The sequence below is a fragment of the Diceros bicornis genome, chromosome 5 (genome assembly GCF_020826845.1).
Source record: "Diceros bicornis minor isolate mBicDic1 chromosome 5, mDicBic1.mat.cur, whole genome shotgun sequence".
In the NCBI taxonomy this organism is placed as follows: Eukaryota; Metazoa; Chordata; class Mammalia; order Perissodactyla; family Rhinocerotidae; genus Diceros; species Diceros bicornis.
This window is the reverse complement of record NC_080744.1, coordinates 57239074-57252076: the sequence shown is the minus strand read 5'-3', so window position 1 is coordinate 57252076 and position 13003 is coordinate 57239074. Positions and strand designations below refer to the sequence as shown.

The 13003-nt window shown below is 42.6% G+C and overlaps 1 protein-coding gene across 6 annotated transcripts in view; it reads right to left on the bottom strand.

Moving 5' to 3' along the window:
* TLN2 (talin 2) overlaps positions 1-13003 on the bottom strand; it is a 419612-nt gene that overhangs the window by 183624 nt on the left and 222985 nt on the right. For all 6 annotated transcript variants that reach the window (XM_058541740.1, XM_058541736.1, XM_058541742.1 and 3 more), the window contains 5 exons: positions 7583-7752; positions 5790-5887; positions 4465-4594; positions 3483-3635; positions 1550-1692 (listed from right to left, as the gene is read on the bottom strand). In XM_058541740.1, coding sequence (XP_058397723.1) covers positions 1550-1692; positions 3483-3635; positions 4465-4594; positions 5790-5887; positions 7583-7718 — 660 coding nt within the window. In that variant the 5' untranslated portion in view covers positions 7719-7752. The remainder of the gene's footprint in view (positions 1-1549; positions 1693-3482; positions 3636-4464; positions 4595-5789; positions 5888-7582; positions 7753-13003) is intronic.

The window sequence follows — 13003 nt, the reverse complement described above, 5'->3', positions numbered from 1 at the left end:
AACATGCCAGCGGCTGCAGTGACGCACTCAGGGCCCTGCAGATGATTGTAGCACAGGAGAATTAAGGCAAAAGGAAAACAGGTCTTCACCCAAAATTTCCTACAGATGGAAGCATCAGCAGGGTCCAGCACAAAGCTCGAGTATAATCTAGGAAGGAGAAGTGATCATGAAAAATAAAGAGATAAAGGGAAATCCTTGTGAAATGACCAGATTCATATAGAGGGGAAACAGAAATACAATAGACTTTTTATGACCCTAATTCATAAAACTAACAGAAAAATTATCTAGAGGTAAAATCAATCCAATCCCCATTCCAAGATAAAGGCCAGTGTAATATAAGAGGGAGAGAGGGAGATGGGGAGAGAAGGAGACAGAGAGAGAGACAGACAAGAACTCAATACTGCAGACGGTTAGGGGAACTGATAAGCAAATGCACAGTCTAGAATCAAGAACTCCATGTGTCTGAAGTCCTTCTCCCACTTGACTCATCACTGCTGTTGCAGTTTATTCCTTTTCTGTCTTTACTTTCTCTAGTTAAATGATCCCCAGACCACGCTCAGATGGACACTCTAAGCTATGGCTGAGCCTTAAACCCACAAGCACTTTCTTATTGCCCTGACATCTCCCTTCCTTCTGGCCTTCCAGCCTCTGTCCTCCCAGCCCTCCTTCCATGCCATTCTTCCATCCACTAACTCAGAGGTCAGCAAACTCTTCCTGTAAAAGGCCAGAGAGTAAACATATTAGACCTTGTGGGCCATGTGGTGTTTGTCACAACTACTGAACTCTGCAATTGGCACACGAGAGTGGCCACAGACAATATGTAAACAATTATGTGATACATAAGGGGATTTATGAATGAGCTGTGTTCCAACAAAACTTTATTAACAAACACAGGTGATACCGTGGCTGCATTTTGCAGACCGCCACATTATTTCTATGGGCAGATAGGTAGATAAACGGAAGAAGAGGAAAAAAGGAGGGAAAGAAAGAATGAAAGACGTGAGAGAGGGAGAAAGATGGACATTTTCTTTGAGCTGAAAGAACCCTGGGGACTGTCTAGTGTAAAGCCCACATCTTACATACCCGGCAACCGCAACTCAGGTAAGTTAAATGACTTGTCTGAGTTTAAACAATTAGTTAATGGTCAAGACATAAAAGGTTATTGAAAGAATATCTTTCAGTTAATGAGAAGTACTGATTTTCTGACCAATATTCACTTGTATTCTAAGATGCTAGCTAACTAGGAAAGCTTTAGTGCATTTGAAGTGGTGAGCTAGTTAAGTGCCTCAAAGCCAGACAGAGAGACAGTACCAGGCACCAGGGCCCAATCTGGAGGCCAAAGAAAGGTCCTCCTCTGGATGGCCAGCAGCTCATGTTGAACAGCAACCTGTGCCACAACCAAACACGTGAGAGGAACCCACGGGCAGTGGCCACTGGAAACTGCCACGAACATGATGGAGGCCAGAGCCGAGCTGCAGCTCACCACAAGCCACAGCCAGCAGCTCCCCCAAATCTCACCAACCTCAGTGACTGCGCAGTCAATACGGACCTGAACGTAGAGCAAGTTGAGCTGCACAGGGTCTCTCGAGTCCACATTCTGATCGGAGTAAAAGAACTTTCGTCTCAGCAGCAACGTTTCATTTTCATCTACTCCCTGTTCTCTGAACGTCCGGCTGTGATCCAGCCAATTTACTGTAACACAACAAAACAAAAGAAAGAACTGCTTATTTCTCCTCTTAGTTAAAGGGAATTTGTCATAACAGTAGTGTGATACAGATGCGGATTTCTGTAATGCTGATGTTTGGTTATAATTACTTCTTACATTAGAACTGAAGTTTTTAACTTTGTAAGATAACTTCAGATGTACCCTCATGTACCATACGACACACCAAAAAGAAAATGAGAGAGAAAATTCCCAGTCATTCCTAAAGTTAGTAAAGCCCCACAATGAATTTATAATATGCCCCTTCCCTCTAGGGAGAAAAGGAAATAAGGAAATCAGTGCTTTATGCCAAGACAACCAAGTTAGCGTTTTCCTTTAAGTCTGAGTGGATGTCAGTCTCATCAGGTGAAATAATTTATAAACTCTGAGCATAATAATTTATAAACTCTGATACTCAGTAGAAAGAAGAGAAAAATGAAAGTACTTGGGGGAGGCGAGGATAGGATTGTCAGGGGTGGGGGATGGTAGAACTCTGCCCATGGCCCAGCTGGAATCTCACTTGTTCTGAGAATGCTTGCCTGATATCAAACAGAAATGGATCACTCCTCTACCCTTTCCACAGCTCTCATTCCAACCCTCCTCCCTACGCTCAACATCTATGCTGTGAGTATTTATACAAGCCTCATTAAATTATAAGCAACTTTAGCAACAGGGAATGTGTTGGATTGACCTCATCTCTCATAGTACCTGAGAGAGTATCAAGTACATTATAAAAATCCTTAGGATTTGTCTACCAAAGTCTCACTTGGACAGAAATATGCAACTGGAAATCAAATGAGGCAGAAAAAAAAGAATGGAGAAAAGGTCCGAGGAGATGAAGGCCCCACTGAAGATCAATAGTTGTAACGACAATGGTGACATCTTCTGAACGCAGCAGCAAATGCAATGAAAGAAAGAATGGGGCTGGGAAGGTCTAAGAGAACTGTGCACGAAGTAAGATCCTCTCAGTGGAGGAGGTGGGGGCAGGTCAGGCATCCAGATGCACACAGCACAGGCTTTGGGGACACATGGAGTGTAGGTACCGGCTTTTCCAAATATTAACTGTGTGGCCATAGAAAAGGACTTTCCTATGATAGAATTATACTACCATTTTGTAACCCTAAGGAAATAACGGATCTAGACAATGGTCATCAATGGCTGTTAACATCACAAAAAAGGACATAACCGGATACAACTTCCTGATGGAAGTACATGATACCACATAAGAAGGAGTCTTTATTTAAAAAAAAAAATGCACGCACACACACACACATACCACGAATCTGATCAAGCCTCCAGATCTCAGGAATTAAAAGGGACAGAAGAACACGTTAGATGACACCATAGGTATATAATCAACAAAATCCAGACTGTAGAAAACTCTATACAAATAATAATCTGGTGTCTTCCCCCTAAAACTTGCTAGGAAAAGATAAAAGAGATGGAGGGAAATCCTCGAGACTAAAAGAGTTAAGCAACATATCATCCAACCTTGTTTGGACCCCAGCTCAGAAAAACTGTTAATTTTTTTTAGAAGACAATGGGAAAATGTGAAGACAGTTTGTGTATTTGATATTAAGAGATCACTTTTTTAGACGTGAAATGGTATTATAGTCAGTTTTTTTTTCTCTTAAGAGTCTTTATCTTTTAGTGACACAGACCAAAATATTTACAGATGAATTGAAAAAACAAAAAAACCCTGTCCCAGGTCATATAGATGATGGGAGGCGAGGGAGGCACAACCATGCGCCTGTGTCACATTTCCTTCTCAGACACTTACGGTCATCATCTGTGTGAAGCTTGGCCTTCAACTTCTCCATTTTCCTCTCGTCTCGTAATAGTGTCCTGTCTTTTTTTAGCGTACCCGTCCCTTCCTCTTTCTTTTCTTCAATTGTTTCTTGGATTAAAGAGTATTCTTCATAGTTTGTTATTCCTAAAAATATAAATTATGTTATAATTATCAGTGATTACATTGCTATCACCCCTTTTCAGCCTGGGGCTTGTAATACTCCAAGGAGTTCCTGGTGGCGAAGGACAGAAGGAGGCCTTACAAAGGTGAGGGTCAGGGGGCCACCCACGGAGCACACATCAAATAACTTTGGCCAGAAAGAATTTTCAGCTAGTTAAGTCACATACAATATGTCATGTTCAATTCTCCTGTCTAATTTTTAAGAAAGAAGTACAAAGTAGAGATCATGCAGAATAAAGCAAGACAGTGTCAAACAAGAAGTGGCTGAAGGAACTGAGCTTCCTTTGCATGAAGAGAAAACTAAGACAGACCAGGCTAGTTTCTTCACATATTTGAAGGGCTTCATGTAGAAAGGAGACAGACTTCTTCTGAGGAGATTAATAGAAGCTATGAGAAGAAAAGCTTTGTAACTATCAATCGTAGAGGCTGTCCCCACGTGTCTTCAAGGAGATACTAGATGTCAGTGATGCTCACATAGAATCTCAGCAATGGGTGGGAGACTGAATTATATGATTCAAAAACATTATTTTCAATTGGAAAATTCCTTTTGTTTTTGAAAGGAAAATAAAAGCTCTCAATTTTGACTTAGTGAGAAGTATTGCAACTTTACAATACCAGTTAGTGAGTTTGCAAATTGGGCGAGTGATCACACTCTCTTGCGACTGGGCAGAAATCAGTGTGCTAGGACATATTCAAGATCGCCTAGACACCAAATAGGGGTGAGGAACAGAAGAGGCATGTCATTAGTAACAAAACAAAACAAAACCTGGAACCTAGGCACGTGAATGCTCACCTATCCTGCTGCAAATAGTAACCAGGAGTTCCCCAACGGTCTTGGAGTCATCCACCATAACTGTTTTCACAGATCCATCCAGCATCCGGATTTTCTGAGGTCTCTGTTTCTTTTTATATTCCAAAATATCCTAGAGCAAAACCACACCAACTTTTCACACTGCATGGGAAACTAGATAATAACCGCGGACACTTGTGTAAAAAATGAATTTTCCCTAGCACACACTGATTTCCTCCTTCAAAGTTCATGAGATTTTTGCCACTAATACAGAAGCTCCAGCGCTAACCAACTGTTTTCATAAAGATTTCTTAAAAATCTGATAGTGAAATTGCACCCAAAGAAATACTATTTCTAGCTCACAATTACTGAAAACTAACTATGTAAAGTGAAAGTACCCTATGTCCTCCTGAAAGGCTAGGAATGACATCCTCTAATGAGAATTAGCAGAGGCAAGTTCCTACTTGCCTTTTAAAAAGACAATAGTGTATTTTCTCTTAAAGAGTTATAAGCAATTCAATGTTATGAAGGACATAAATAAAACCCCCATAATTCTTCACAGTAGTGGTGTATCACAGTAGAAGTGGTTTTCACAGTAATGGCAAGACCAAACAGGGGTAATAAGTTTGGGAGTTCTTATTAAATAAGAGACTTTTTTTTTTTTTTTTTACTACACTTTTAAAAAATAGAATTATGGAGATAAAAATTAATTGGCACCACATACTTTGCTCTCGCTTTATGGAATCCTGACCAATCTCATACGTGAATTCCATATACCAAAACCCAGTATCTCAGAGGGTAAGTTGAACAGAACATTTAACGCCTTTTTACTCATTACTTCTCTCTACTTCCATAACGTAACCATTTTTGTTGTTACTATTACTGATAGTCATTAAACTTACCTAATATGAACTTTCTTTTACAAAAACAAATTCAATTTCTGACTACCTTTAGGATTATATTTTTGTTTTCCTTCTAATCTATCCTTACTTTCTGTCACCAGTCACCAGGATACTTCTTCATACTCAGGGGAAGATGCTGTATCTTACTTTATACCTACCAAGTCCAACAACAGCATGTAGCACCAGCTTAAAATACTAACCCCAAACTGCTTTAATTACTCTGTGGAGTAATTTGGACTGCTATTATTTTCTATCACTACCTGGACAGCCTTTACAAAGTACATTATATCAAAACTATTAATAAGATGCCCTTGAATCAAATAGATTATTGGGTCTCTCTCTCTTTTTTTTGAAGAATACTGTTGGCTGCTATGGAAGGCCCAGGGACAAAGGGATGAAAAAACAAAAATGAGATCAACAGCATACCCCATTTCGCAACATGTAGTAATCCAGTGTTCTGCCCGCTTCCAGCCAAATTCCTTTCCTGGGGTCTTCATCCGAGAGAAACAGCCCGTAGTCAGAAGCTGGAAGACAAAGAGAAGGAAAAATAGGAGCCCAAGTGGTGATAAAGCCATCACTGACTTCCAGGCCCTGAGTCTGCTGACTTAGCAAGAATATGGGTGTTCTCCTTTACCAGAGAAATGTTTCGTTTTGACAACATTAGCAGCCACTGAGACGAGGGCAGATGAGGAGGAGTAAGAGCTGAGCAGCAAAAGCAATACCCACCAACAAGGTTAATATTTCTTAAAACCAGTGGGCACTAGTCGTGTCTAAGAACAAAGCAGTCCAAATTTCTTTCTAACTGAACGGGGCTTTGCTCCTTATCACTTGCTATCAAAACCAGGCCAAGAACCCAGAGGGAATGACAAGACTGTTGTGAGAAACTAAGCAAGTGACCACTTCAACCCAAATCCACTTAGGCAAACAGGGGCCAATGGAGCCTTTACACTTCAAATAATCCCTCTGTCATCCCAACATAGCATTACCAAAGCCTCTGTCCCCATACCACCAAATTACAAATTAAGTTGGAAAATTAAGCTCTGTGTTCTCCATAGAAATCTCTTAATCTGACCCAGGAAGTACAAGCGGGTGGTGGCAGGAGGAACGCAGTATCATTTCCTGTCTAAAGACCTCTCTGAATGTGAATCAAGGAAACCTCCGAGATCCAGATGAGGGTCAGAGCTCGTTGTTTCTTAGAAAAACAATTTCAAGATTTATAAAGGTTTATATCTACACCAGAGCTATATAGCAAACCAACCCAAAGAAATTTTTTAAAATCTGGGAGAAAAACAGTAACATAAAAGTAAAGATACCAGAAATGATTGGACAACCAGATCTTGGAGTAAGGTTGGGGATACGGGAAAACTTTATTTTTGGGTAATCCAGAAATAACATAGTGTTTTAAACAATATAAATAATGCTTGTAGACCAAAATTAGCAGTTTTATGAGTAACAGATCTTTTCAAGAAGACCCATGCCTACCTATAATTATCTTTGAATGTTTGATTTTTATGCTTCCAATTTTTAAGATAAGTTTTATTCTATTTTCACACAAACGGCTTATTAATTTGGGAGCAATCTCAATTTCTCAAGTGTCAGTCAAACACTAAATAAAGGAAGGAAATGTCGAGAGAAGACAATGGGAAATGGAAAATAAAACTGTATGAATGGCTTTTGTTGAAACTCAGATTAATGTTAGTCAGTGGTTTAACAAAACATTAAACAAAACATATCACAAATGGTTTTTTTTTGAGGTTTGAGATAAAGCTCCTTCAAAGTACTTGAAGTGTAAGGCTTGCCCTTGGTCCTGATGGCAGTTCCTCTCTTCTTCAGGCTGCTGGCAGTGGAGAGTTTCCATGCATGCGAAACGGGGCTTAGGACATACAAAAGCATTAATTGTTAGGGCAGCTTCATTTGTACGTTAGGGGCGAAGTGAGATGACATATCAAAAAGCGACTTGTAAACTGCAGAGTGCGATGCTGAGATACTGAAAGGTCATGATGATGGGCACGATGATTATGACGACTCAATGGCAGTTGTGGTCATTGTCACCACAAGCCTCACACAGGAGGCAAGTAATATCCAGGCTAAGAAAACATTCCATTTGAAACACAGACACTAGTGGGCTTGTGTACTACTCAGAGCCTCCGTTTCTCTAGCTACTAAGTGAAGAACATATAAACACATTTCAAGAAGCCAGCAAATAACTAATGGCCTACCTTGGCCAGTTTGTGCCTCAGGTACCCGTTCCCGAATGACTCGACATGCATCGTACACGGCGGTAGATGGCTCAAACTGCATGGTCTTCACCACATTGCAGTGGCGGACACAAATCTTTAAGGACAGGGCCACCATCTTCTTAGATGATCTGAACTCTCACTTAGAATGTCTGGAAAACACAGAAAGACACACCCCGATATTCATCAGTCTATTTTGGAGAAAAAACGCGAGACTCAATTGGCTTTAAAAATCAAAAGAGAGTATGACAGCAATTAAAGAGAATGCTTTGGATAAAAACACAAATTCAAAAACAGATTTTGAAAATTTTAAAATCAGACAGCAGCATATAGTCTCAGAGTTAACACTACGACAGCATGGCAAGTAGAGTCCCTTGGGAGGAGGGAACCACAGAAACTCACCACACCTCTTTGTCAAGGCTGCTCCCTACTTAATGTTCCCTAAATGAGGTCCTTGGGAGTGGAATTTCCCGGGTTAATGTCCTCTAGATGAGAGGCAGAAAGCCTTAGGCACCCAAAGCTGTCTCCTGAAGATGCCTCTGTCAGCATCCTCAGTGCCCAGGCTCCCTCCCCACCAGCTCCCGGGGAGAGGGAAGAATCACCAACATCCTCTCAGGTGCAAAAAAGTTCCACCACATCATGTACCAGAAGACCTGGCTTCTAGGCCCAGCCCATCACCAGGAGACTGTAAATCAGAGCGAGGCACTTTGGCCACTCTGCTTCAATTTCCCCACAAATAAAGTAGCTCATATCAGCCCTGCACAATTGACAGAAGAATTGAATCCTGAGGGGACATCAATGTCAGGCCAATGCACAGTCATCACTAATGAGGCCAGAGCGGCCGATTTTAAACACCCTCATTGTGCCAGACAGCTTCACACTCTTCAGGGGTCTCAAAGTGAAGAAAGTGCCAATTCAATTGTGATTTCATTCAGACAAACTACTGGGACATTTTGCTTCTCATCCAGGTGAATGGCTTTAGAAAATACACAGGTTTAGGCTAGGTTTGAATTACTTCATAAATAACTTCTTTTTAAAATTTAAGTCCAACAATTTACTGCATTTCCTTTGAGTTAGAGGCTTCTGGTTTATTTCAACCATCTGGTCAACTCTGTGGCCAGAAACTTAACCCCCCCACCCCAAGCCAGCCTCTATCAATGCATGCCTTGGGCACAAGACGGAGGCATCTTCCCTGTACCTGAGGAACCAACACAGATATACCTGCCTGACTGTCATCCTGGCAAACAAGATAAGGCACTTTACAGTTTGTAGCTGTTAGAATCCATGGGTAGAATAAATCCACGAGAATTTCAAGCTCACACTCCTTTCTTGTCATTTACTAGAGAATCTACCGGTGGTAAACCTGGACCTCAGCTCCCTTTAGGCCTCCTTCCCACTTAAGAATGCATGTGCTGAGAAGTAATGAGGTGGCCCACAGGCAGAGAGGACAACAGCTGGCCAGGCCCAGACACAGGAGCGGGTGCCTCTAGGGCATTGCTTCTTAGCACGTTCGACTGGTTGCTGGCCTCCTGACAACAGGTGACTAGGTCACTTGGATACAGAGAACATTTTTAAATAGATGCCCTGGTGTCCATGGGCAGGGTGTACACACACTCTCATGAAGACTGCCCAACTGTAAAGTCATTCTGACCTCTGCTTACATTCTGAATGAATTACGTCTGTGAAAATATTTGTTATTTGAGAAATGTCAAGATACACTTCTCAACAACAGCAGTGTTCACTGGGAATCTGCCCTGAACTAAATTAATTTACTACAGCCTGGGCAGTGGCTGGATTGCTCACACAGCAGCAGAGATCAAAATATCTGATAATTTTCCATCTACAATATCAAGGACTTTTAAAGCCACAAATAAAAGGCTCTACTCAACTCTGTTTTTACAGGCATATTTAACCAACCAACTTCCCAATCTGGGGAAAAAAATTCTAGAGATAAAATGACAAATTTTCTATGATGTAGATCACTCCATGGCTTAGTTTGTCCCCTGGGGCTGGTGACAACTATGGGGTTTCCTGAACCACTGAGAACCATGAGCATGGCAGGTGGTGACAGTCACTGGGGAAGGCCACAGAACTCCATGTTGTCACGGATGACATTCATGGGATGCACCAGAAAGGATGCGATGGTTAAGCTCTGCCATTCCCTGGGAATAGGAAGTAGTGTAAGCGTCCCTGCATGAAAGTCACCCATCCCAGGCTAATAATTGGGCTTTCTGAAAAGCAGATGAAAGGTCCCTGTAGTCAAGCGAGAGAGATTCAATCACAGGGAAAGACAGCCATGATGTGGGGCCGGGAGCAGAATGTGACAGCAGGACAGTAAACATGGGAGCTCAGAAGGAAGCGAAGACACACAGGGGAGCAAGGAGAAGGGGGCTAGTGGAGAAGCGGGGAGCCTGCGGGACAGAGCCTGGGGTGCAGAATCAACGAGCAACACAGGAGAGAAGGCCAGAGGTTGAGAAGCTGTAGGGAAGGAGAGAAGCAGAAAAACACTGCGATGAAGGAAAATATCTAAAACAAGTGGAAAATGAAGAAGCCACTGACTGAGGCTGGGGAAGCTGCTGGAGGCACAAGTTTGAGGTGAAAAGTCTCTAATGCGTTTCTTTAGGATGTATTCAGTGGGGAGGTGGAGCAGATCAAATACAAAGCTGGAGACAGGAGGGAGCAAGGGAGAGAGACTTGAGGACTGAGTCCTGGAACAATGTTCTAAAATCAGGACAAGAAGAAAACTGCAAGGAGGCCTAGCGGTAGGTGAGGGAGGAGAATGGAGAGAAGGTGGGGCCAGAAGAAGGTGCCTCAAGCTGGAGGGAGAGATCAACAGTGCGAAATGCTGACCGCAGTTCAGGGAAGATGAGGACTCAGACACAACAACTGGATCTGGCCACCAGGAGGTCTCTGGCAGCTGAGATAAGAGGAGTTTCGCACAGGGGTGAGGCCAGAGGAGTGATTCAGGAGAGAGATGAGGAGAGGGGCTGGCATAGCAGGAACACGCTCCTCTCCTGAGGAGGCCTGCTGGAAGGGTTGGAGGTAGCTCTGATTTATGCTTTTAAGGCTTTTTATCCACAAGTACACATCACGTGGCTGCTGCAAACTCCTTATCTACATAGTATCTAGATAGACATGGTTTCTACCTTATTATGGCCCTAGGGGCCAACCCAGGACAGACAAGTGCCCCTCCTGGAGGCAAGTGCCTCACTGCACATGATCTCCACTCTGGGCTCGGCCCATGCTGCTGCCTAGGTCTGTGAGAGAGGAGAGGAGAGGAGTGGGCAAGTCTTGGTTCAGGTTAAGGGCACCAGACTAGGACTCTGTGGTCCAGGTTCAATCCTAGGCCTGTGGATGCCTTGGACCTTTGGGCTGTTACTTCTCGTTTTGCTCTTCAGAGAGCAAGAAGCTCCCATGAAAGGAGCTTCCCAGCAGACACTCGATGCTTGGTCCACTATTCCCACGGGATCTCCTTGTCTCCTTATCCTAACATCTCACAAGGGAGGCCACAGAATGGAGGCGACGATCCTTAGTTCAGGGTAGTCGTTCAACAGAACAAGGGACATCAGAGATTCATTACGAGGTTCATGTTCTCAACTTTTCTACCACCTCAAAACAACTACTGCAAAAAGCATCACTCCGTGGGAACACATACAAAAAAGCCAAACAAGCCAATCAGTGACTCTGAAAGAGCACTGCACAGTGGTCAAAGACTAAAAGGCTCCAATTTCTTCTTCCTACTCTTGGCTCTCAGTTTTATTATGACTCAGTGTTCCCAAGCATGAAGCATGAAGCATGAAACAAGACCAACATTTCCTTCATGGGAATGTTAAAAAAATACAAATTATGTACATAAAAATGCTTTATAAAATTATGTATAAAGACAACATATTTTTATTATTATCATGCAAGAGGATCACCCACATACGAAAACCTCAGCTAGGTCTGAAATCGAAGTGCATGGTGATTTAATCATCATCCCACAGGGAACACGGGGGTGAGCTGTTTCTAGCACCACTCACAACAGAATGAGATACTTGCAAAATGGACACTTGTTAGAATTAAGTGTCCTGACTTATGGCAAAAAGAAAGTAGGATTAAAGCATACAGCAACCTAGAAATGTCAACTAGAGATGAGTATGTATTTTAACCCCTGTGAGAAGTCTCGCTCTATATCCACTGAAGCCCTAAGAAAATCATGCAGCTCAGACAATATCAGCTCAATGCTGTGGTTAGGCTTGACACTCCCTCTCCATTGTGATATTTTCATGGCAGCACAGCACGGGTACAATCTGCAACTGACCCTAGGTCTACTTGTCTGTATCCTCACCTCTTCTGCGCGTTCCTGCCTCTCCAGGCTGGGGGCCTAGGGGAGCTGACCAGGTTTCCTTTTCTGGTTTGGCTGCAAGAAGGCTCAGAGCTGAGCGTGTGTACTGTTTCTTGCACCATTGTCACAGTCTAATCTGTCTCTATTTTATGATCCTATCCTTGTTATTTTTTCTTTTACCTCAATTTGAATGTACACTATCTTGTTGGACCTGAAGTCCTTTTTTTGGTTTGTTTTTTGCTAAAAGACAGGGTATAAATTCATAAAACATGCAGTACCCTCCTTTTCATCAACTCTTCTCACTCTGACCATTTTTGCCTTGACTGTATGTGTGAAGGTTGCCTGGACCAACACAAACTCTTCTGTGCCATCCATTGTGGAAGATGAGCCAATGGAATCAGTGGTGAAACCCCGACATTCTCCTTTTAAAGTCAACACTTTTCTGTCCCGTGGAGTTGTAAACAGCCCAGTATGATGGCAACATTGCTGGCTGCCCAGGCTCACCCCAGTCCACCCTGGAACAAACAAGCCCGGCTCAGCCAAGGCCTCCTCCTCTCCTAAAGAAATGCCCACCATTGGTCAAGATGAGCAACCACCCCTTGGATCTCTGCCCTGATGAGCGAGGCCCACAAGGTGCTCCAACCCCACCCCTGCCTTACCAGCTGCCACCCTGAGCTGGTTACTTAACTGCAATCTGCCTCGGTGTCCTCCTCTATAAAATGGGAGATAATAATAGATAAGGTTGCTGGAGAATTAAATAAGTTAATACACATCAAAGGCACACAGGAAGTGCCAAGTCAGCATTTGTTAGTATTAGTTATGCGGGTTGGATAAACACTGGAGCTGCTTATGGTATTCAGTCACCACCCGAGCTGCAAAATTCATTTTATTGTTTATTTTGCATCTATTTTATAGTAGACACTATTATAGGCATTAGGGAGCAAAGACAGACAAGATTCCTGTCTAGATGGATCTATCCTTCTAGTAACCATATTCACTATACGGTTCCTGTATTCATCCTTATTCAAGTCATACATGTTTTTTCTAGATGCAGAACTATCTAAGGATAAGCCATG